The 25,915-nt window shown below is 47.9% G+C and overlaps 1 protein-coding gene across 1 annotated transcript in view; it reads left to right on the top strand.

Annotated features, from left to right (window-relative positions):
- LOC310768107 (uncharacterized protein) overlaps positions 1-25,915 on the top strand; it is a gene marked incomplete at its 5' end in the record, with an annotated part of 57,390 nt that overhangs the window by 19,333 nt on the left and 12,142 nt on the right. Inside the window, 9 exons of the mRNA XM_083625817.1 lie at positions 3,365-3,428; positions 5,685-5,939; positions 8,887-8,947; positions 13,306-13,436; positions 15,103-15,222; positions 19,046-19,180; positions 22,580-22,693; positions 24,508-24,621; positions 25,821-25,867. Of these exons, the coding sequence (XP_083481943.1) occupies positions 3,365-3,428; positions 5,685-5,939; positions 8,887-8,947; positions 13,306-13,436; positions 15,103-15,222; positions 19,046-19,180; positions 22,580-22,693; positions 24,508-24,621; positions 25,821-25,867 (1,041 nt within the window). The remainder of the gene's footprint in view (positions 1-3,364; positions 3,429-5,684; positions 5,940-8,886; positions 8,948-13,305; positions 13,437-15,102; positions 15,223-19,045; positions 19,181-22,579; positions 22,694-24,507; positions 24,622-25,820; positions 25,868-25,915) is intronic.

Below are 25,915 nucleotides of genomic sequence, written 5' to 3'. Positions count from 1 at the left end.
GATGAAGTGTTGGGAGAATTTTGTAATGTGCGAAAGGGGTATGTCATAGAGTTGGAATGGACCGTGTGTGCATGCGTTGGGATTTTGGGAACCCGGACTCCTGGATTCTGTCCACCGATCCTTTCTTCTCTTTCGTGTGCCTCAGTTTCCACCTCCCTAAAATGGGTGCAGCCATCTGCCCCACCCAGATCCGAAATTTTATTTATAAAAATATTTATAAATATTATGAAATATTTGTTTATTTGCAAAAAAAACAACAACACCAGAGTGGTTTACAACAAATGTACATAGAAGCCGTACAATAAAAGCAATCTTTTAAAAAAGTTAAAATCGGGAATCAGCTAAGCGTTGTGGGAAAACGTATCCTTTTTGGATGAAGTTATTATTATTATTATATTTGTACATAGCCCTTTATCCAAAGAGTCCTGGTAGTTGTATTTTGTTAAGGGCTTTTTTTTGGGGGGGAGGGTAAAGTTGTTGTTGTTGTTGTTAATCTGTAGGTCTCAGGGTGATTCACACATAAAATCACAATACATTCCTAATGAACTGCATATGAACTGGAGGGGTTGCACCGGTAAAGAATCATTTACTTCAAAGTGAAAGCGCGTTTACTGCTCAACCCTGCTTTAGTAATTACTATTTCATTTTATAACGATGGATGGAAATTAAAAGATGAAAAACGAAACTGTCAAATAGCCACGAGGAATGAGTACTTTGTGCGCGAGTTAAAATAATAACAAAGTCCAAGTGAAGACGATTGACGTTATCAGATCATCCAAGTCTAGTTCCAGATTCACCAGGCTTTGATGGGGGCTATTTTGAAAATGATGGTTCTGCTGTATATTAAATAAACGGATGAAAATGCATTCTGTGAATTGCCTGCATAGGCCTGGAAGAGTTTTCAGCTGGAGTTCAAAAGTTGAAAGAGAAGAGGCTTGCTGAATCTCTAGTGGCAGAGAGTTCCATAGGACCGGGCTGGAGAAACTAAAGGCTTGGGTTTTTTTTGTCATTGTCAAATAAGCCTCACCAACTCGGGAAACAACGAACGATGTTCCTGCAGTTGATCTCAGTGATCGAGCTGGGATTTGAGGGTGCAGGGCTTGGTAAATTAATACAAGGACACTGAACCTGGTATTTCCTTTATTTTAGGGTTGCCATATTTCAAAAAATGAAAACCAGAACACAAAAATTGTTGAGCTTCCTTCTTGGCCAAAGCTCTTGAGTTTATTTTTTGCAAAGAAGAAGTTTTAAAACTATTTTTAAGGAAAATTGCCAAAAAAATGTACACCTCCAATATGGGCAGGTTTCCCCGGACATTTAAAATGATTTACGAAATCGGGTCTAGGGTGGTATAAAATACCACCTGGACACCATTTTTGATGGGCGAATCCTGGCTATGTCCAGGAAATTCCAGAAAAATGGCAGCCCTGCTTTACTTCCTGGTATGTGGAGCCGGCCCTACCATTAGGCAAAATGAGGTCACTGCCTCAGGCGGCAAAATGCTTGGGATGTGGGGAGTAACAGGCCCCTCTGTTGGAGGACTGGGCATGTTGCTGCCTTGCCCCTAAATTTGCGCCTCAGATGTTGTGGAGCACACTGTCCTGTCACCAGTGTTGGATTAAGATTTGGTGGCCTGCCCAGTTGGCTTCTGTATGTGGAATGGGGTAGACGTTGTGGCCGCCATTTTGTCATTCACCTTTGTTGCAGAAATTTATGTATAGGTTTTTTTGGGGGGTTGCCCCTCCAGCAGATATCATGCACATGCAGCCCACTACCAAAACCAGCACAATCGCTTTTGTGACTTTTGTGATTTGTCCCCACAAAACACCCCATCACAGTTTCTTCCTATCTATTCAAAGGGTCTTTGCTGCACCATACCAAAAGTAACAATTCACTGATAAATGCATCTATGCACTGGGTCACTGGGAAAACTTCAGAAATTCATCTAGACATGTGAGCTCAGCTACTCAGCAGCCCCTCTGCCTGAGTGATAATCCCTGGCATCCTGATACCTGAGTGCCAGACAGGTAGCCATTCCAGAAATAACAAACCCAGATGAAGACAAAAGGGTGTGATTAACTTGGCTGGGAAATGTAAATATCTCTTTTGCTTCACTTGATGGGTGTTTGGTGGAGGGCAAGGGGAACCATGGAGCAGGGTCCAGGATGCTCAGATTACTGCCACCAGACCTCCCCTTTCATGATGTAACCGTGATGTATGAGTGATGTAGTTTGGGGAGGGTGTAACATGGGGATTAGCAGCTAATAAAAGTTTGGGGGCTCTTTTGTTCGGGGATTCCATCTTGTTCCACCTTGTGGCAGGTGGGAGTCCTGTCGCGCCGGTCTTCAATCAAGACCAAGCCTACTGGCTGCTGTTTTGCTCTGGTATTCCTGGCTGGTGTCCTTGTTTTTTGTCCAAGGGAGCCCTCAGATTTCTCCGTTAACACCTTGTTCAGCAAAAGGTCTTTGGCTGGCCCTACTGGGATGGCTGCTGGAGAGAGAGCCCCTTCTCCACCCTCTTCACAGCTTCTGGCAAATGGGGCATGCCAGTACCATGCCACATTCATTTAAAGCACCGTGATAGCACTTAAAACCATCATGGCCCCCCCCCAAGGAATTCTGGGAGCTATAGTTTGTGAAGGGTGCTGAGAGATGTCAGGAGGCCACAGTTCCCCTCACAGACCTACAGTTCCCAGCGTGGTTTTACAATCCATCTCTCTTCTCAGGGAATTTTGGGAATCTGTGAGGAGAATCACGAAGAGTCGGACACGATTAAACGACTAAGCAACAAGTGAGGGGGATTAGAGGTGTCCAATGACTCTCAGCACCCCTTTTAAAAAAAATAAAATATAGTTTTATTTATTTCCATTGTATAACAACAATTAAAAAGAAAAAAAAAAGGAAAAATACAGAAGCAAAATCCTTCTTTATCCCCCTCCAGGATGGATCAGTCTATTTAAGTTTGCTGAAGTCCAGTCTGTGATTTCGGTGGTTTCCATTCTTCAGTAAAATGTTTTATAAAATGATGCTATATTTCATCAGAATCCTTTCCAGCATTTGCATTATTCAACGCATGCAATCTCTTTGCCAGTTTTTCCTGATTCCGCTGTTGACCATACATTCTGTTTCCAACGAGAAAAACAGAATGATTTCCAGTTCTGTGCCACTGGTTGGCATGTTCCTACAAAAAGAAAAATAATCAGTCCTTTATAGCAAAGGTCAGATCGCCCTTAACAAACTACAACTCCTAGGCTTTTTTGGGGCTGGGGGGGAGCCGTGGCTGTTTAAATTGGGATCATGGTGCTTTACATGTATGGTGTCCCAGGATGAAAAACTCCCGTAACCAAATGCCTCGTTCCTTCTAGCGATCGTACTCTCTGGTTCTGGAGGCCTGGGATGCCGCCAATGCATCTGACGTCACCAGCCAAGGTAAGGAGCTGCTCTCTCACCTGCGGGAGCCAGCAGGGTGGGATTCCGGACAGGGACATGGTTAGGATTTGAGACCCTCCATGTTCAGAGCCATAGCTGTCAAGCGTCCCTTATTTGGTGGGACAGTCCCTTATCCCAGCGCCATGTCCCGCTGCTGTCCCTTATTGATGATGTCCCTTAAATAAGCTACTGAAGGTAATGGGGCCCTTTCTGTGTCCAACTGTCCTTTGTCAATAACAAATTGTTGCTGTTTTTTTGTGTTGAATATGTGCTATATGGTAATTTATGGACCTAATAGGTATCTAAAGCCATTTGCACACAACAAAATATGTATTTTATCAAAGTAATTGTTGATCCCTTATTTTGGCTGCTGATCCCTTATTTTCGAGGCTGCGGGTCCCTTATTTTCAAATCTGTAAGTTGACAGCTATGTTCAGAGCAGTCTACCCCTGAATATCAGTTGCAGCAAAGGAGGTCTCTTGCCTTCAAACCCTGCTTGCTTGTGGGTTTCCTAGGGCTACCTCACTGCCCATGATGGAGGTCTAGGTGAACTGCCTTTCATCTGATCCAGCAGAGCTCCTTAGTTGTCTAATAATAATAATAATAATAATAATAATAATAATAATATTTTTTTATTTATACCCCGCCCTTCTCAGTTCAGAAAACCGGGCTCAGGGCGGCTAACAACAAATTCAAAACACTTAATTGATGCAACAAAAAACAGCATAAAATACAGTATAAAACGGGAATAACAATAAATTCAGAATTCAAAAATCAATTTAGGGGGGAAATCCATCCAATAAACATTAGATGATCACCAGGGCTAGCTGGCTAAATTAGTCCTATTTGGGCCAGCGAGGAGACCAGGGGAGAATTAGCTGTGGGATCCCAGAGCGGGTAATCTTCATAAAAAGGGGCAGAGGAGGGAAGGAAGGGGAATAAAAGATCAGGCTAAGTTCAGATTGAAAGCCAGGTGGAATAGCTCTGTCTTACAGGCCCTGCAGAAGGAAGTTAAATCCTTCAGGGTCTTGGTCTCATGGGACAGAGCATTCCACCAGGTCGGAGCCATCACTGAGAAGGCCCTGGCCCTGGTGGAGGACAATCCACCAATGTGGTGGAGGCACAGAGGCAAGGAAGCTTCTGCAAAACCGGATGAATATAGTTTTGGGTTCCTTTTATGCGTTTGCCACTCCGCAAATGACTCACGGGCAGGCTGCCACACGGACCTTATTGTGGACTGGTAACTTGTGCGGGCCCATTTGCAGTGCTGTCCAGGTGCAGGACTGTAGCAGGGTGGTAAATCTCTTGTTTTTTGTGGAAAAGGTCCTGATTTTTATCCCCGGCAGCCGCTCCAGGTAGGGATGCGAATGCCCCCTACTTGGCAGCTTGGAGAGCCACTGCCGGCCAGTGCAGAGCGTATTGCCCCATTCGCTCTACGTGGAGCTGCCCTTGAGACTGACCCAGAAACTCCAGCGGGCGCAGAATGCCGCGGCGAGACTCCTTACGGGGTCCTTGCCGCGGGATCACATTCACCCAGTGCTATACCAGCTGCACTGGCTCCCGGTGGAGTACAGGATCAGGTTCAAGGTGCTGGTTTTAACATTTAAAGCCCTATACGGCCTAGGACCCTTGTACCTACGGGACCACCTCTCCTGGTATGTCCCACAGAGGACCTTACGGTCTTCAAACAAAAACATCCTGAAGGTCCCGGGCCACAGAGAGGTTAGGCTGGCCTCAACTAGAGCCAGGGCTTTTTCGGCTGCGGCTCCAATCTGGTGGAACGTGCTGTCACAAGAGACTAGGGCCCTGCGGGACTTGACATCTTTCCGCAGGGCCTGCAAGACGGAGCTGTTCCACCAGGCCTTTGGCCAGGGCACAGTCTGACCCCCTCCTTTGGCAATCTTTACAGAACTTAAGCTTAATGGTTGCCATCAATTGGATTTTAATTAATTTTTATAATGAAATGTTTTTAGAATGTTGCACTATTTTATTGTTGCTAGCCGCCCTGAGCCCGGCTTCGGCTGGGGAGGGCGGGATATAAATAAAATTTATTATTATTATTATTATTATTATTATTATTATTATTATTAAGCTTGGTGGACCAGTGGCCTGACTGGCTGCAAGTTAGCTTCCTCTCTTCTGATGCACCCAGGCAGTTTTGGCTCCTCCACCTCTGCCTCTGTTTTCGGAAATTCGCCGGGTGATGCAGTGAGTCTCCTCTCCCGCCCCCTTGCCTTTCTCGCCCTCTCCTTCCAGGCGGAGGGCAGCTAATGGAGCGGGTGACCCGTTCGGGAATGCTGAACCCTGGCGAAGGCTGGCAGGACCTGTGGCATCACGGGCGCAGCACCTCGCTGGAGTACCGGGTGCGGGTGCGCTGCCAAGAGCATTACTACGGCCCGGCCTGCAACTTCCTGTGCCGGCCCCGCGACGATTTCTTCGGGCACCACAGCTGCGACGCTGCGGGCAACAAGGTCTGTCTGGACGGCTGGACGGGAGACGAATGTAAACGGGGTATGTCCCGGGACGTCCGGCTGGCGTGGGGCGGAGGAGAGGAAGAAGGGGCTGCATTGGACCGAGGGAGGGCGGGGAGAGAACCCAGGAGTCCTGCACCGGGTGCCATTTTCCATCCTGGCCTCCTGTCAGTAGTGAAGCTTTGTTACACATCCACAAATCTGGGAAAGAGAACCTGAGGCTCTGCTTCGATCCTACCCAGCCCCTTCATTGATTCATTGATTCATTAATAATAATAATAATAATTTATTATTTATACCCCGCCCATCTGGCTGGTTTTCCCCAGCCACTCTGGGCAGCTTCCAACAAAACACTAAAATACAATAACCTATTAAACATTAAAAGCTTCCCTAAACAGGGCTGCCTTCAGATGTCTTCTAAAAGTTTGGTAGTTATTTTTCTCTTTGACATCTGGTGGGAGGGCGTTCCACAGGGCGGGCGCCACTACCGAGAAGGCCCTCTGCCTGGTTCCCTGTAACTTGGCTTCTCGTAGTGAGGGAACCGCCAGAAGGCCCTCGGAGCTGGACCTCAGTGTCCGGGCAGAACGATAGGGGTGGAGACGCTCCTTCAGGTATATTGGACCAAGGCCGTTTAGGGCTTTAAAGGTCAGCACCAACATTTTGCGTTGTGCTTGGAAACATACTGGGAGCCAGTGTAGGTCTTTCAAGACCAGTGTTATATGGTCTCGGCGGCTGCTCCCAGTCACCAGTCTAGCTGCTGCATTCTGGATTAGTTGTAGTTTTCGGGTCACCTTCAAAGGTAGCCCCACATAGAGCGTATTGCAGTAGTCCAAGTGAGAGATAACCAGAGCATGCACCACTCTGGCGAGACAGTCTGTGGGCAGGTAGGGTTTCAGCCTGCGTACCAAATGGAGCTGATAAACAGCTGCCCTGGACACAGAATTGACCTGCGCCTCCATGGACAGCTGTGAGTCCAAAATGACTCCCAGGCTGCGCACCTGGTCCTTCAGGGGCACAGTTACCCCATTCAGGACCAGGGAGTCCTCCACACCCGCCCGCCTCCTGTCCCACCAAAACAGTACTTCTGTCTTGTCAGGATTCAACCTCAATCTGTTAGCCGCCATCCACCCTCCAACCGTCTCCAGGCACTCACACAGGACCTTCACTGCCTTCACTGGTTCCGATTTGAAAGAGAGGTAGAGCTGGGTATCATCCGCATATTGATGAACACCCAGCCTAAACCCCCTGATGATCTCTCCCAGTGGCTTCATATAGATGTTAAAAAGCATGGGGGAGAGGACGGAACCCTGAGGCACCCCACAAGTGAGAGCCCAGGGGTCTGAACACTCATCCTCCTCCACCACTTTCTCAACATGGCCCAGGAGGAAGGAGCAGAACCACTGTATAACAGTGCCCCCAGCTCCCAGCCCCTCTAGACGGTCCAGAAGGATGTTATGGTCGATGGTGTCAAAGGCTGCTGAGAAGATCCAGCAGAACTAGGAAACACTTGTGTAGTGGCAAATTCAGAAGTGTAGGGTCCCATGGCCCCCTCACAGCCATGTCCCTTCTACAATTAGACAGCTTTTTAAGACTGTACAATAAACTTACAGTTATGCAATAATAATAATCAGCAACACCTTGCAACCAGCGTTCAAAACTCCCATTGTTCTAGGCGCATTTAGCGACAGGGAATTTAATGAGCGCCAGCAGTTTTTGAGCTCTGAGCTCAGCAGTGTGCCTAAGATTTCAAATTAAAACTACAGAGCGGAAGAAAAGGAGGACCTTTTTCTGCCTCCCCACTTCCAGCTACTCTCTGAAGACTGGAGAGGAGACCCTCATAAGCATATTTTGGGGGGTGGGCGGGGAACTACTAGACCATGTGAAAAATGAACATAATCTTTTAGCTGCAGTTCATTCATTTTCAGCACTGTATTCCTGTTATTAAAAAAAGCCCGTCTAGACATTCTGTTGTGCCCATAACCTAGGTTTAAGGTGCCATTTAGCTCCTAGCTTTTGGGTGGCGTTGAGGGTTAAACCACTGAGCCTCTTGGGTTTGCCGATCAGAAGGTCGGCGGTTCGAATCCCCACGACGGGGTGAGCTCCCGTTGCTCAGTCCCTGCTCCTGCCAACCTAGCAGTTCGAAAGCACGTCAAAGTGCAAGTAGATAAATAGGTACCACTCCGGCAGGAAGGTAAACGGCGTTTCCGTGCGCTGCTCTGGTTTGCCAGAAGCGGCTTAGTCATGCTGGCCACATGACCAGCTGTATGCCGGCTCCCTCAGCCAATAAAGCGAGATGAGCGCCGCAACCCCAGAGTCGGTCACAACTGGACCTAATGGTCAGGGGCCCCTTTACTTTTACCTTCATATCTCAGTTTCAAACACTGCTAGCAATGATCAGTTTCAGCTAGTTCTACTATTTTCTGTGCATGTACTTGGGCAGGTGATTTGGAGTGCTCAGATATCTTCTTTCCAAGTGACCTAAGCTGTGTTTGCTGTGAAGTTTCATTCTTATCTAATAGAACCTGTCCCTTGAAACAGAAGCACCTTGCGTTTCAGTGCTCTTAAATGCTTACCTTTGGAGCAGACATCTGGGAAATTTGACTTCTTGTTTTGACCTATAAAGCCTGGTGCAGCTCAGGACCCCAATGCCTCAAGGACCCCAATGCCTCTCCCCCAAGGAACTGTCCCAGACCCTGCGATTATCATCTGATTATCATTCTTCATGAGAAGTCCGGAGGGTGGCACCACCGGAAAGGGCCTTTTCTGTGGTGGCTCCCTGCTTGTGGAAACTCTCTCTCACAGAGACTCACCTGGCGTCATCAGTGTGCCAGGCAAAATCACTTCTTTTCTGCCAGGCCTGTGGCATTTAATTATCTGGATTGTCTTTTAGATTTATAAATTTATTAGATCGTAATGGTGATGATTCATCGCTCTGCCCTGGGCTGAATTTGCAACGCTTACATAAACTCCGCTCGTGTTTCTTGCAGCCATTTGCCGGCCGGGTTGTCACGAAATGCATGGGACCTGCGATGAGCCTGGAGAATGCAAGTATGTACAGCTGAGTGTGGATGAATGGCGCAGCTTACCGGAAAAATAAGAAATCGAGATAACAAACTTTTTATTAAAAAAAGAATGGAAATGGTTTATTGAATATTTGCAGACAAATTGTAAAACAGATAAGAACATTGGCAGGATTATTGTACTAACCTGCAGTTTCGTAAGAGTATATATTTAAAGCAGATGAATAAATGAACAAATTGAGTTAGTTTGGATATGCAGAAGATATTTAAAATAAATGTAAGGAACCGCAGAAAGAGGGGGAGGGAAGTTTTGACTAAAATGACTGTAAAATTACTGAAATGTATAAACCTGAAAATCGTAAATAAAATTAAAAAAAGTGATCTACAGATGAAGGGCGGTATAGAAATTTAATGAGAAATAATAAATAAATAGTAATAATACAAATCCTGCATTGTAGATCGTATTGGCCGCAAACCAAAAACAACAATTCAGCTGGGGAAGGAGTGATTAAAAAGAGAGGCTTTCAAAAGCACAGAACAGGAGGTGCCTGTCTCACGGGGACAGAGTTCTCTAATGCGGGTGACACCACAGTGAAGGCCCTGCTCCCACTGGCTACGTGGCACTGCCAGGCTGGCCCCCTCAGCTGAGCTCAGGCACCAGGTGGGGCTATTGGGGAGGGGGCAAGGTGGTCTCTTAAAATAACCTGGTCCTGAGTTGTTTAGTGCTTTATAGACGAAAGGGAAGACTTTAGCCTTGGTCCATTAGGACAGGGGCAGCCCGTGCCATTCCTTTCATGAATAGGAGACCCCTATTCCCTTCACAGAGCTATGGTTCCCAGGGTGGTTCAACACACCCTGGGAACAGTAGTAGCAGTGGCTTCCCCCTTCCAAAGAATTATGGGAGTTGTAGTTTGTCAAGGGTGCTGAGAGTCGCCAGGAGGCCCCAGTTCACCTCACGGACCCAACCCACGGCTTCTGGAGTGGTTTAACCACCAACCCCTCTTTCCCAGAGAACTCTGGGAATTGTGGCACTGTGAGAGGAATAATAATAATAAAAATAAAAATAAATTTTTCCTTCCAGTAGCACCTTAAAGACCAACTAAGTAGTTCTTGGTATGAGCTTTCGTGTGCATGCACACTTCTTCAAATACACTGAAACAGAAGTTGCCAGATCCTTCTATATAGTGAGAAGGTGGGGAGGGGTATTACTCAGAAGGGTGGTGGGAATGGGTGATTGGCAGATAGCTGTGATGAGCCTGTTGACGACTCTTAACGACTGCAATAGGTCTACAGGAAAAAGCAAGGGGTGAGAAGGTGAAAAATGGCTTTGTCATGTATAATGAGATAAGAATCCAATGTCTTTGTATCTGAAGAAGTGTGCATGCACACGAAAGCTCATACCAAGAACTACTTAGTTGGTCTTTAAGGTGCTACTGGAAGGAAAAAATTTTTTTTGTTTTGACTATGGCAGACCAACACAGCTACCTATCTGTAACTGGAATAATAATAATAATAATAATAATAAACAACAACAACAACTTTTATTTATACCCTGCCCTACTACACTTCCCAGCATTCTTTGGGAGAAGCCATGTCTGTTTAAAGTGGTATCATAGTGCTTTAAATGTGCCGTGTGGATGTGGGTTTTCTCTGCGTAAAATTGGATTACACAGTTACCTCTCCCCCTTTCCCTGCTTCCCAAATTCTCCCCTTGCCCACAAGGAGCTGATTTCCTGGCCGGCCCCGGCAAGTGGAAGCCCGGCAGCTCCTCTCCAACGCCGGGGCAATGGCCTAGGGCAGGAAACAGCCAGCCAAGCCCCGCTGGGAGGAGAAGGAAGTTCTGGGTCCCGGCCAGGAAAAAATGATGTCACCCTTGGATCCCAGGACCGATAAGGATGGGGTGCGGCACCGATTGCGGTTACGAGGAGGCCCAGCCCCTGATTGGGAAGGCTGGGCAGGGGCCAGGATCTTGACCGGCCGCCCAGCGCGATGGCCCCAGTGGGGCAAGAAGGCTTTTTTTTGGCAAGCTTGGGGGGGAGCCAAACCGAGCAACGGCTGTGTCAAAGATAGCTAAATGGGGTTTCCGTGGAACACGGAAAGTTCCCGATGCGACATTTACACATAGCTGTCAACGTTTCCCTTTTTAAAGGGAAATTCCCTTATTCCGAATAGGATTCCTCGCAAGAAAAGGGGAAAGTTGACAGCTGTGCATTTACACCATCTGTTTCCAAGCGCTGTGACCCTCCTTTAGACAGACACGCCTTCCCCCAGGGGATCTTGGGAGTTGTAGTTTGTTCAGGGTGCTGAGAGTGGACAGGAGCTCTCTCACACAGAGAGAGCTACAATTCCCAGAGTTCCCTGGGAAGAAGGATTGGTTATAATAATAATAATAATAATAATTTATTATTTATACCCCGCCCATCTGGCTGAGTTGTCAAACCGCTCTGGGAATTGTAGCTTTGTGAGGGGAATGGGGTGTGTGTGTGTCTCCTAACACCTCTCAGCGCCCTGGACAGGCGATGGCCCTCACAATTCTTTAGGGTGTTGTCGCTGTTCTGCATTGGCGTAGGAGGTAGAAGTCCCGCCATGTTTCTTGGAAAGAGCCTGATTTTTCCTATCACCCTTTTGAAGGCGTCTTAGCTAGTGCCCATCACTGTGTTGTGGCGGTGAGTCCCAGAGGTTAACACCACGCCTGTTCATTGTGTAACTCCAGTGTCATTGTCAGTGTCATTGTGTAACTCCAATGACTTCTAGAGTTAGGAAAAGGGGAGGAAGTTTGAAACGTCTCTGTCTCTCCTCCTCTCTGTGCAATTCCTTAATACAATAAGTATCTGCCATTTTTTCCCCTGTTCCACATGGCATGTGTTGTTGTTGTTGTTGTTGTTAATTATACAGTGGTACCTCTGGTTGCGAATGGGATCTGTTCCGGAGGCCCGTTCGCAACATGAAAAGAGTGCAACCAGCAGCAGTGCATCTGCGCATGCGCGTGACGTCATTTTGCGCGTCTGCACATGCGCGAGCGGCGAAACCCAGAAGTAACCCTTTCCGGTACTTCTGGGTCACCACGGGGCGTAACCTGAAAGAACGTAACTAGGGGGTATGACTGTATAGGAATTTGCTGACATGCTCTGTAATTTGTATATTTGTTTCCCCCACAGTGCTCTGTATTTTTATGTTTCGAATGTTTGTTGTAAGCTGCTTTGGGCACAGCTGCCCAAAAGCAGTAAACTCACCCCATCTTCTATTATTAATTAATGCCATCACTGCATGATGAGGACAAAAGAACAGTCCCTTGCCCCGAGGCACTTACAGTCTAAAATTTGACATGGGGAAGACCGCAGATGGAAGGGGTGTGAAACTGAGGCAGATGTAAACGAGGAATAATAAGAAGAATTTATTATTTATACTCTGCCCATCTGGCTGGGTTTCCCCAGCCACTCTGGGCGGCTTCCAACAAAATATTAAAATACAACGGTCTGTTAAACATTAAAAGCTTCCCTAAACAGGGCTGCCTTCAGATGTCTTTGGAAAGTCTGGTAGTTGTTTTTCTAGAACATAGCTGTCTATTCGGTTGCCCGTGCCAGGGGGTTGTGCCAGAGGACTTAACTCAAAACAGTAGATTCTGAGGGACTTGGAGGGAGGGAGGGAGGGAGGGAGAGAGAGAGAGAGAGAGAGAGAGAGAAATGGCATCAGCCAGTCCATTCTGGGAGGCAGTTCCTAGGGCTTGCCGATCAGAAGGTCGGTGGTTCGAATCCCCATGACGGGGTGAGCTCCCGTTACTCAGCCCCTGCTCCTGCCAACCTAGCAGTTCGAAAGCACGTCAAAGTGCAAGTAGATAAATAGGTACCGCTCCGGCGGGAAGGTGAACAGTGTTTCTGTGCTCTGCTCTGGTTCTCCAGAAGCGGCTTAGTCATGCTGGCCACATGACCCGGAAGCTGTACGCCGGCTCCCTCGGCCAGTAAAGCGAGATGAGCGCCGCAGCCCCAGAGTCGGTCACGACTGGACCTAACGGTCAGGGGTCCCTTTACCTTTACAGTGATATCCCAGAAATAGTGCTTCACGTTAAGAACTTAGCTTCAGGATGAGAACAGAAATAGTGCTCTGGCAGCGCGGTGGCAGCGGGAGGCCCCATTAGCTAAAGTGGTGCTTCTTGTTAAGAACAGTTTCAGGTTAAGTACGGACCTCCGGAACGAATTAAGTACTTAACCCGAGGTACCACTGTATTTTTAAAAAAGATGCTCTCGGGTGAGACTAGCATTATACATTTAAAACGATGAAGCCAGTAACTGCGTGACGAGGCCATCTCGAGCTGGCTGGCTGGCTCACATCTCCCGCTCATAACCACTGTGCTGCACCAGCTCTGAGCTTTCCCCTTCCTCCTCCCAGGTGCCACTACGGGTGGACCGGTCAACTCTGCGACGAGTGCATTCTTTTCCCAGGCTGCGTTCACGGCAGCTGCACCGAGCCTTGGAAGTGCGACTGCGAGACCAACTGGGGGGGCATCCTCTGTGACAAAGGTGAGCCCCCCCTACTTGGAGCATGCGCAATAGAGGCTTGGCTTCTATTGGAAATTGGCCAGTCTGGAATTTTCCCCAGGCTACTCTATGACTCTTGTGGAACTCAACCTCTGGGGTTCTTTGCCCTTGCTTTTCATGTTCTACTGACAGGGTCCTTTGTTTTAAATTATTTTGTGTTGCACTTGGAAATCGGTCACTAAATTTGTCTCCAGTAAGCCTGGCGATGGTAAGCCAGGGAAGGGAGCAGAGTCAGGCCCAAACAAGTAGATACATACATAAATAATTTTATTTGTATGCCGCCTTTGCACAGTTTAAACCATGCTCAAGGCAGCTTAGAAAATGAAAAAATACGTAACTACAACATAACAAAATTGGTCATAAACAATACATTAAATATTAAATACTCAACCAAACTGAACAATTTCCACATAAACCACAGTAAGATCTATATACTAAAGATACAAAAAACCCCAACAATAAATACTTCTAAGACCCAGAGAGGTCAAGATCCTGCAGCTTCTGCGCTGAAGCCACACATTGCGAAGTTTTTATTCCCAGGGATAAGAGAGTCGCCATTTTCTCTGCTGGATGGGCCTCTTCTACTTTTCTTGTACCTCTGATGATCCAAGAAGCAGAGGTCCATTTGCTGAGCGGCAAGGTTAAATTGGGGTTTCTTCTCTTTAGTTTTTCTAAACTAATTATGCAACACAGCAGCCAAAGCATGACAATCCCTAGTGTGAGGTACACCCAGATATGTGTGCGTCCTGAACCTGAAACAGGTATATTAAGGAAGAATTGAAGCACGCAGTTGTCATTTTGCTGATAAACAAGCTGGTACTCTCCAGCAAATCCTTCATAAACGTTATTGATAGCAAGGCCTTAGAAGTGCCCTTCATACGTGCCAATAGACGGGGGATACTTAGTACATCAAAGCACAATATGGGACACGGGTGGCGCTGAGGGTTAAACCACAGAGCCTAGGACTTGCCAGTCAGAAGGTCGGCAGTTCGAATCCCCGCGACAGGGTGAGCTCCCGTTGCTCGGTCCCTGCTCCTGCCAACCTAGCAGTTCGAAAGCACATCAAAGTGCAAGTAGATAAATAGGTACCGCTCCAGCGGGAAGGTAAACGGCGTTTCCGTGCGCTGCTCTGGTTCGCCAGAAGTGGCTTAGTCATGCTGGCCACATGACCCGGAAGCTGTACGCCGGCTCCCTCGGCCAGTAAAGCGAGATGAGCGCCACAAGCCCAGAGTCGGCCACGACTGGACCTAATGGTCAGGGGTCCCTTTACCTTTACAGCGATGATAATAATAATAATAATAATTTATTATTTGTACCCCGCCCATCTGGCTGGGGTTCCTCAGCCACTCTGGGCGGCTTCCAACAAAGATAAAAATACATTAAAATGTCACATATTAAAAACTTCCCTGAACAGGACTGCCTTCAGATGTCTTCTAAATGTCAGGTAGTTGTTTATCTCTTTGACATCTGATGGGAGGGCATTCCACAGGGCGGGCACCACTACCGAGAAGGCCCTTTGCCTGGTTCCCTGTAGCTTTGCTTCTCGCAATGTGGGAACCGCCAGAAGGCCCTCGGCGCTGGACCTCATGATGGAAAGATGCAAACTCACTGGAACCAAGGAATCACCTGAGCTTTCCTCCCTGCCCAGATCTGAACTACTGCGGGTCTCACCGTCCGTGCAAAAACGGCGGCACTTGTGCAAACAACGAGCCGAACGAGTACGAGTGCCTTTGTCCTGATGGATTCCACGGCCGGAACTGCGAGGAAGGTGAGTGGCGACTCGAAATGTCGGGCGAGAAAAGCCCCTCCAAGACAGTTGCCTCCCAGGGTCTCTCCCATAATCCTTTGCAATGCTGTACAGTGTTCAGGGCAGGGACAACTATTTTGGTGTGCTACAGGTATAGTCTTCCCAATGCTTTGGAGTGCAACTCCCATTGGCCGCAGCCGGTCAGGGATGATGGGAGTTGTAGTCCATCTTCAGGGCACCTCATTGGCCACTTCCTTTCCCCCCACTTTTATATTGTTATTAATTGAAGCCCATGATATCATACACAATCTTAAATACACGTACAAAGAAAAGGTAATAGTGATGATGATGATAATAATAATAATAATAATAACAACAACAACCTTAAATAATTATACAGTCATATCTAGGGATGCGGGTGGCGCTATGGGTTAAACCACAGAGCCTAGGACTTTCCGATCAGAAGGTTGGTGGTTTGAATCCCCGCAACGGGGTGAGCTCCTGTTGCTCAGTCCCTGCTCCTGCCAACCTAGCAGTTCGAAAGTACGTCAAAGTGCAAGTAGATAAATAGGTACCGCTCCGGCGGGAAGGTAAACGGCGTTTCAGTGCGCTGCTCTGGTTTGCCAGAAACGGCTTAGTCATGCTGGCCACATGACCTGGAAGCTGTATGCCGGCTCCCTCGGCCAATAAAGCGAGATGAGTGCCGCAACCCCAGAGTTGGTCACGACTGGACCTAATTGTCAGGGGACCCTTTACCTTTATCTTGGGTTACAGACACTTAAGGTTGCGTTTTTTCAGGTTACGGACCGCCGAAACCCAGAAGTACCGGAATGGGTTACTTCCGGGTTTCGGCGATTGCGCATGCACAGAAGTGCTAAATCACGCCGAATCGCAACCCGCGCGTGTGCAGACGCGCAGCTGTGGCTTGCGAACGCTGTGGCTTGCGAATGTGCATCCCGCACGGATCACGTTCGCAACCCAAGCGTCCACTGTACCGTTAAATATTGATTTAAACTTGTACTTTTACGTGCTCTTTTCTAACTAAACAAAAATAAACCAAAGTAGAATCAAATAAACTAAACTAGCAAAGTGGTTGGGTGTCAGAGTTGAATACGGGTGGCAGGGGTCTCTACCCCCACTCAGCCAGCGAGCTAACTGAATGAGGTGCCCCCATTTGTTATAAAGCACATTTCCAATCTCCCCATCATCATAAAAGCCTCAGGGCAGGGATGCGATACAAATCGCACTTCCCAAAATATACGTACCACAAAACAATCAAAGTAACTAACAAAAGAGGATAAATACAGCAGACATCTTAAAATTACCAAACAAAAAAACAAACCTTGTAGAATACGCAGCTTACTTTCTGACTGAAATACTGGTACCTTGTTAGTACCCAAGGAAACAAAGTGACATAACCGGGAGCTATATATAAACTTATTTCCAAATATACTAATGTCGTTTATTTATTTTTTATATCTTTCGTAAAACTCATATACCACTTGATTCTGTGAAAAAACCTCCACGCAACCTAGGAGTCACCTGACTTATAAGTAGGCCTAGATTGTTTATTTGATTAATCAGGTAATCAGTTTAAAATTTCACCTTCTAAGAAATAAATATTTACCGCAAAAAGAGGTGCCCCCACTTCCTATCTATGCCATCTGCAGCTCTGTGGAGGAAGTTTGAGATAGAAACATGGTACATAAAATATAATCTTGCAATGCATTCTACTTGGTGGGGTCGCTTGTATATCTGGGTTGTCCTTGGCTCCCAAAAAAGATGATTAATTTTTAGCTGCAGCCAGGAAGTGCCTTTGCATTTTGGGATGGGACAAAATCCCCTCCTTTTCCCCCCGTCTTGCTTCAGAAATGTTTTCTCAGCTGTGCGATGCGAGGGACTGGAAATCAGAAGCCGGTCTGTTAGCAGAGAACTGGGCGGAATGATAGTCTGGGCATGGAAAATGACTCCACTCTTTGCTCCAGGAGGAGAGGCAGAGGTCATAAAGGGAGGAGGGTTCTTTTTCCAGTCCAGGCTGGGAGAAGAGACCTGTGTCTCCCACGCCCATTTTGCACCAGCTCTGGAAATTGGGTGAGATTCAGCAGTCAAATAGGGGCTTGGAGAAGCTGGGAGGACTTGCTTCCTGAGCTACCGCATTTTTCGCTCCATAGGGCGCACCGGACCATAGGGCGCACCTAGTTTTTAGGGGGGGAAATAAAGGGGGGGAAATTTATTTTTCCCCCCAGCCCCAAAGAGCAAAGAAGCCAAGACAGCGAGCAGGATCCATCCCGCTGGCTACCTTGGGTTCCTCTTTAGCCGCATGCAACCTCTCCAGCCGGGAGAGGCTGCGCGCGGCTTTGGCAGAAGCCAAGACACCAAGCGGGATGGATCCTGCTCGCTGTCTTGGCTTCGGTTTTAGCCGTGGGGCTGGGGCGGGGGAAGCCCGAGCTTCGCCCGACCCCAGCCCCCAAAACAGGTCCAGGAGCGGCGGCAAGATTGCGCACAACCTCGCCACCGCTCCCGGAGCTTGCGGATAGCTGCCTGAAGCCCGGGGAGCGCAGCGGGAGTTGGCACTGTGCTCCCCGGGCTTCAGGCAGCTGTCCGCAAGCCTTCGGAGCCTGGTGGGAACTCCCGCCGCACTCTGAAGGCTTGCGGATAGCTGCCTGAAGCCTGGACAGCGAGAGGGGTCAGTGAGCACCGACCCCTCTTGCTCTCCAGGCTTCAGCGAAAGCCTGCATTCGCTCCATAGGACGCACACACATTTCCCCTTCATTTTTGGAGGGGGAAAAGTGCATCCTATAGAGCGAAAAATACGGTACCTGCCTGCACTGGCGGAGGAAGAGGACTGCGGGAAGAGCGCACTGCCCCCGGCGGCGCGATCCCAGTGGGGTGCCATCGCGGCTGCCGTCCCTGCCCGCGTTGGGTGCCTCGCCCCCACAGGCGTCGTGCCACGCCCCCAGGACACGTGCCACGCCCCTGGGACGTGTGCCAGCCCCGCCCCTGCCTGCTCTCTCCCCCCCCCCCCCAGTGCCGGAGCATGAAGCTCTGCCACTGCCTGCCTGATTGCCTTTGGTGAGGTGAGCATACAATACGATATGATCATCTTTATTGTCATTGTCCTATACAGAACAATCTACGTCAGACATTCAGAAACCAACAAGCCTGTTATCCCATCTATCCAAGCCTGGTTAGCCCCCTAAAAACTCTTATACCCCATAATTGAATACAATATACTCCCACAGATACTACCTTAAAGGTAAAGGGACCCCTGACCATTAGGTCCAGTTGTGGCCGACTCTGGGGTTGCGGCGCTCATCTCGCTTTATTGGCCAAGGGAGCCGGCGTACAGCTTCCGGGTCATGTGGCCAGCATGACTAAGCCGCTTCTGGCGAACCAGAGCAGCGCACGGAAACGCCGTTTACCTTCCTGCCGGAGCAATACCTATTTATCTACTTGCACTTTGAGGTGCTTTCGAACTGCTAGGTTGGCAGGAGCAGGGACCGAGCAACCGTTGCGGGGATTCGAACCGCCGACCTCCTGATTGGCAAGTCCTAGGCTCTGTGGTTTAACCTACAGCGCCACCCGCGTCCCAGACACTACCTTACACTGTATTTAAAACCAAAATCGCACTTGAATAGAAACTGTTTCTCTGGATAATTTCCAGGCGAACAGAGGAACTTCATGAGAGTGGGGACTTTTTTTCTTTTAATGCCCAACCCATGGCGGCCGTAAGCATGAAGGGGAGGACCAGCTAGTAGACCTTACTGTGGACTAGCAGCTATGGGGCAGGCCTGTTTGCAAAGCAGCCTTGTGCCTTCTCTTTCCCGTGTCTCCCCGATTCCAGCTCTCCTTCCGTTACCCGTTGCCGAATTAACTTGCACTCCCGAGCTCTGTGCCAACGGCGGAACGTGCCTCAACACCTCACCTGGTTTCCGGTGCGTGTGCCCCCCAGGATGGAGCGGGGAGTTGTGTCAGCACGGTAAGTGGCTTCTAGCTTGGAGGAACTTGGGGAGGTGTGGGGGAGAAAGAGAAGTCAGTGATAATGTTCGGTCCCACACAATGGCTGTTCTCTGCCTCCACGGTTGGACCCAGCAATCCTTTTGAGTACCAATTCCTGGAAACCCCAGGAAGGGAGAGGGTCTTGTGTTCAAATCCTGCTTACGGATTCCCCACAGGCATCTGGTTGGCCGCTGTAGGAACAGAATGCTGGATTAGATGAGCCATCGGCCGGATCCAGCAAACACTTCTTAGGTTCTTTTTTTTAAAAAAATTAATTTTCAGTTTTTTACAAATAATATTGTTTATACTTAAACATAATCATTTTATGGGGTTGCAGACTCCCCCCCATGGTTTCCAAAGTACTGATTTTTCTGTGTATAAGACTAGGTCCCCCCCCTAAAAATAATGTCAAAAATTCGGGGGTGTCTTATACTCTGGGCCATCTCCCCCCATTTTCTTAATTTGAGTCCCCCAAAATAGGGGGGGTCTTATATATGGGGGCATCTCATAGATGGAAAAATACGCTATATCTGCCCCCCCCTTTTACTGCATCTAATTTCATTTATCCAACTTTCTTTACATCCATTTTCAACCCTTACCAAATTGCATTACAAGTGTTATAACAATCCTGCTAACGTTTTTAGTTGTTCACAGTGCTCCTTAATGTAATCTATAAAATTATGCCATTCTTTATTAAATTTGTTATCACCTTGGTGTCTGATCTTCCCAGTCATTTCTGCCATTTCTGCGTAGTCCATCATCTTTATTATCCATTCTTCTTTAGTTGGAGTTCTCTCTTCCTTCCATCCTTTTCTTAGGTTCTTATGACTCTTCAGAGCCTCTCTCTCTCTCTCTCTCTCTCTCTCTCTCTCTCTCTCTCTCCCTCTCTCCCTCCCTCCCTCCCTCCCTCCCTCTCTCTCTCTGCCCCTTACCTCTGTTCTGCCAGGCAAAGTGTGTCCTCTTAGAGCTGTGGGGAACCTCATGCGATTTCCATAGCTCTGTTGTTGTTTAGTCATTTAGTCGTGTCCGACTCTTCGTGACCCCCTGGACCAGAGCACGCCAGGCACTCCTGTCTTCCACTGCCTCCTGCAGTTTGGTCAAACTCATGCTGGTAGCTTCGAGAACACTGTCCCACCATCTCGTCCTCTGTCGTCCCCTTCTCCTTGTGCCCTCCATCTTTCCCAACATCAGGGTCTTTTCCAGGGAGTCTTCTCTTCTCATGAGGTGGCCAAAGTCTTGGAGCCTCAGCTTCAGGTTCTGTCCTTCCAGTGAGCACTCAGGGCTGATTTCCTTCAGAATGGATCGGTTTGATCTTCTTGCAGTCCATGGGACTCTCAAGAGTCTCCTCCAGCACCAGAATTCAAAAGCATCCATTGTTTGGCGATCAGCCTTCTTGATGGTCCAGCTCTCACTTCCATACATCACTACTGGGAAAACCATAGCTTTTACTATACGGACCTTTGTTGGCAAGGTGATGTCTCTGCTTTTTAAGATGCTGTCTAGGTTTGTCATTGCTTTTCTTCCAAGAAGCAGACGTCTTTTAATTTCGTGGCTGCTGTCACCAATTTGATGTTTGCTTTTACCAATCTTAACAGTCTTAAGGGCATTAAAAAAAATAAACAAATGACGGTGTTTACTTACGAGGAAGGAAATAAGAGTGTTAGCACTCTCACTTGCAAACTTTGGCAACAGATGTAAAGATTTTCAAAGGTGGAAATGCACAAATTTCTGCTTTGGTAAAAGTTGTCGAGGAGAGATGCGTTTGATGTGTGTAAGCACTCAGCTTTGCAAATTTTAAATCTGAATGGAAAATGCTTATTAAACGTTGATCTTTTACTGAGTTCAGACCATTTAATAGATGGGCATGAAATTTAGAAGATCGAGCCTACTTAATCATTTATTCCACATGCCTAATTTTTATGTGAGTTCAATTTTTCCACTGAGTAGGAAGGGAACCTCAAATGGATGAATAAGTGTTTCCTATTTTCCCTCGCTTTTTCCTTTTTTGGTGTTTTTCTTACTTTTATTTTCTCCCTTATTGAGGTTCTTCAACCTTATTGAGGTTATGCAAAATCCGACTTTGCATCTTAATTTTGCTGATAGATTATATGAATTAAAATTCTGTATATGCCAACTGGATGTTTAAGAAATATTTTTTTTAAAAAAGTTGATGTTTCAAACATCAGTACCTGCAGCTAATGGGATGACCTCCTCCTACTTTTGGGGGGGGGGAGGACTGATGAGTTTTGGGGACACACATGGATGCTTAAAAATGAGACACAGTCTAGAGATAGGCCCCCAAAATTCTAAACTGCATCAAAAAATATAGGCTACTTTTTAAAGTGCAAAGGTGTCAGAAATTTTTTGGATTTCAGATTTGGGGAATTGGGTTGCCCAAGGTGTTTCCAAAGAAGAAGACAAAGAAAGACAGCTGAAGTTTGGGAACTTCAAAGCTGCAGTAAATGCTAAACTGGTATTAATTTATTCCAGTAGAATAGCCATGTTTGGGCTACTGCAGCAAAACCAACAAAAAACAAGCCAACTGAGACCTTCCCCCAGCTGCTTTGGACTACAGCGCCCATCAGCCCCAGTGCAGGATGGGAGTTGTAGTTCAGAGCAGCTGGAGGACACCCGATTGGTGATGGCTGGGCTGGACTGACAAGTCTTTTGTGACAATACATTGCATGGTTATCTACAGCAGATGCTTCAGTTGAGATTCCTGCATTGCAGGGGGTTGGCTAGATCAGGGGTAGGCAAACTAAGGCCTGGGGGCCGGATCTGGCCCAATCGCCTTCTCAATCTGGCCCACGGATGGTCCGGGAATCAGCATGGTTTTTACATGAGTAGAATGTGTCCTTTTATTTAAAGTGCATCTCTAGGTTATTTGGGGGCCCGCCTGGTGTTTTCACATAAGTAGAATGTGTGCTTTTATTTAAAATGCATCTCTGGGTTATTTGTGGGGCATAGTTCTCGCCCCCCCCCCCCAATATAGTCCAGCCCCCCACAAGGTCTGAGGGACAGTGGACCGGCCCCCTGCTGGAAAAGGTTGCTGACCCCTGGACTAGATGAGCCTTGGAGTCCCTTCCAATTTTCTATTGAATTCCACACGCTTTCTGTGTGGTTTCAGTTTCCCCAACGCTGTAGCCGTAAGAGCCAGAAACCTTAAAAAACAGCCTCTCTGTTCTTTTCCTGAGACAAATTAGGTTCAGCTTGCCGTAACTGCTAGCAGAAGTGCAGTTTTGCAAACCGCCGGGCGCTATGTTAATTCCACTGTCGTTAGATGGCTGTAAAGTTAAGGGATTATTAAGGCGCTGGGATTTCCCTCTGCCTCTGTTGCCGGATCCTCCTAACCACAGCGCATTGTTTTGCTGCCCCCTAGAGGTGACCGACTGCCTCTCACAGCCCTGTAGCCACGGCGGGACTTGCAAGGACCTCCCTGACGGCTTCAAGTGCCTCTGCCCTCCACAATGGACAGGGAAGACCTGCCAGATCGGTGAGGATTTTTGCCCTTCGTTGCGTGACATTCTGTGGTCCAGAGTCGCTCCTTCCTCCTTGGGTTACATCACCCCCTCCTACCCTTTTCCCCAGGGTCGTCTTTAGCAGATGCGATGCCGGGGTGCAAATATCTGCCCAGCGCCCCCAAATTATCACGGATGGGGGGGGGAGCTGCGTACTGCCAGCCACATACCGTATTTTTCGCTCCATAAGACGCACCTAGTTTTTAGAGGAGGAAAACAAGAAAAAAAATATTCCGAATGAAACAGTGGATGTATGATTTTTGTGGTTCATGCTGTGGCCACAGCCATGATATGTGATTTGACGGTGAGTTTGGGGTAGCCCAATGCAAAAATCCTGAGAATCCATGTGGATCCGTGCTTTGTAACCATGTTTTTGCGCCATTGCGGCCCCACGAAACGGTGGATGCATGATATTTTTTGGTGCAGGCTGTAGCTATGGACATGCTGTGTGATCTGATGGTGAATTTGGGGTGACCCAATGCAAAAATCCTGAGGATCCATGTGCTTTTACCTCCCCCCTCCCAGGCAGCCTCCTTTATCACTAGCGTCCCTTATCTCTCTCCTGATCGCTTGCTGATCAGCTGCTCAGTGGCTTCCTTTCAACACCCCCTTCCCCCTTTCTTTAAAAAAAAAGCATGATCTGCTTTTCGCCCTTGGGCAATTTGGCTCCAGGGACCACGCATTCGCTGCATAAGACGCACAGACATTTCCCCTTACTTTTTAGGAGGAAAAAAGGGCGTCTTATGCAGCGAAAAATACGGTAGTTAGCGGGGCGCAGCTTCCATCCTAAGCCTCTGCAGGAATCGCTGTCCTCCCGCGGAGGCTTGGTAGGCAAGCTGCACACCCGCCAGCCATATGGTTAGGGTTAGGGGAGGCCGCTGGCAAAGCCGCGCAGCTCCCTCACTCACTGGGGTGCCCCTGAGAGGCCGGCGCCCTGGCGCGACACACCACTAAACCCTATGGGAAAGACGGCTCTGCTCTTCCCAACGTTCCACCTCCTTGCCCTCCCAACTGGTCCCGTGTGATTTTCCTTTTCTTTCCTGTCCCCAAATCAACACCCCTCTTTCCCTCGCCGCCCCTGCCCTGTTTTCAGCATTCTGGAAGGCTGGGACTTCTTCCTCCTCGGATGTTAGAATGTTTGTGCTCATTCCGCTGCTCCACAGTAGAACTGCCACTTAGGGGAGGTGAAAAACCGGGAGCTTTCAGCCTTTTAACAGGGGCAGGCTTTTGGTAATCTTTTGTAATGTGGCGCCCTGTGCAAGGCCAAAATTGGGCGCCCCCAAATGGATCTTTCCCCATTAGGGATCTTTTCAATTTTGCACCCCCTCGACTCGTGTGTTGGTTTCAGGTTTTTCTCTGTAACCGTGAGGCCAGGTACTTGCAAAGTGGTGTAATCTCTCTGGTTTTTCTCCTGAGTCAGCTAGTTTGGAGTCCCTGGGCATGACTTCTGTCTAAGCATTATGGAGGTTCTGAACCCTGATGATTAACTGGTGTGATTTACAGTTGCCACAAAATACACTCTCCTTAGATGGCTTTACAAATCAGACCGGGCATATTGCTGGAGGAAGGGTGCGTTTGGGTTTTAGTCACATACTTAGACTGAACCTCCATTTACAGGAGTAGTATATCTCTAGTGGCTGGGTACAACCAGCGAGAGGCAACCCTTAGGCCATCATGCCCCTGCTTCCTAGAGGAATCTGGCTGATCACTGTTGGAAGCTGTTGGTGCTGACCAGGGTGGACCTTTGCTCTGATTTGGCTTGGCCAATTTCCCATGTTCTTGTTTCCAGATGTGAATGAATGCCAGAAGAACCCATGTCTCCACGTGCGTGGGTGCAAAAACCTCATCGGGGGCTATTTCTGTGACTGTCTGGATGGCTGGACTGGAACAAACTGCAATATCAGTAAGGACGGGGGACCCCAGTGGGGTGCGACATGCATTCAGGAGTCGGGGCAAAGTAAGCCTTAATCTGGCTGGCACACTGCAATTTGTACCCGTAGCAAGGAGAAGGGTTGTCACCCAATGATAAGAACACATCCACACCTTAGCAAGGCTAGGGGAAAACCTGTGCCTGAGACCTCAGAGAGACCTTTGTCCAATCAGATGAGAGAATTGAGCCCTGGAGGGATGACTGGTTAGAGACTCTGAACCAGGCAGCTATCTTCCTATAGACATAGAACTGTAAGGCTGTCGTCACGCAGCCGCCTTTGGAGGACTGGGGATGCCACATCACAGTTCTGGATTTGCATCACGTCAGGGTGCAGGAGGGGAGCAAAAGAGAAGGCAGGTGTTAAAATGGTGGTTTTAAGCAACAGCAGAGGTTTGGATAAAGCGGGGATGGAGGTGTTGTAAGGTGGATTTGTAGACCAGAAGTTGCCCACTGCTGCTTTCGAGCCAGACAGCTCAGCTGAAAACCGTCCTAGCCTTTTGCAATCTGGTTGGCTTCCTTCCTGAACATCAGGCACATGACTGAGGGCAGATCCACACCACCGATTTAAAGCACAACTCGCACACATTTAAATCCCATGCCCCCCCCACCAAAGAATCAGGGAACTGTAGTTTGTTAAGGGTGCCACAAATTGTGGCTCTGTGAGGGGAAAACTACAGTTCCCAGAATTCTTTGAGGAAAGCCACATGTTTTAACTCCGCACTGGATGCACTTTCAATGCATAGTGTGGATATGATGTACGACTTTTTCGTTCCGGCAGACATTTTAAGGTAGTGTTTGGTTTTACGGATAAAATGTTTACTGTTTTATTGGCCTGTTTTCCATAGATAGTTTTTTATGTACACCGCTGAGAAAGGGGAATAATCAAGGGATACAGAAATGTCTTAAACCAGTGGTTCCCAATTTAGCGAAGTACTGCGGACCGGCTGTTTTTCAAAAGCCAAGCCATGGACCCCTTTACTTTTGAAAATTTTGATATGTCTATGGTAGTTTTTGCTATGTGAATTGTGCCACAGAAGCCCTAAATGGATTATGTGGAAGCACCCATTGGGAACCACTGTCTTAAATAAATAGTGTATTTCTCTCATGGGAACTGCTTAGAACTTCAGTGATCACACACCCATTCTCTACTTTACCCCTTTATTCCCAAATAGGAGAAAACTCTTGCCGGAGACGATGTCGCAATGGAGGGACCTGCCAGGTAAGTGTGTGGGTGCTCAGGTCGGATTGAAAGAGAAAAATTTCAAAA

Source organism: Podarcis filfolensis (assembly GCF_964270895.1).
Source record: "Podarcis filfolensis genome assembly, chromosome: 8".
Lineage (NCBI taxonomy): Eukaryota > Metazoa > Chordata > Lepidosauria > Squamata > Lacertidae > Podarcis > Podarcis filfolensis.
Note: the sequence above shows the minus strand (reverse complement) of the source record. Positions and strands in the feature narration are given on the sequence as shown.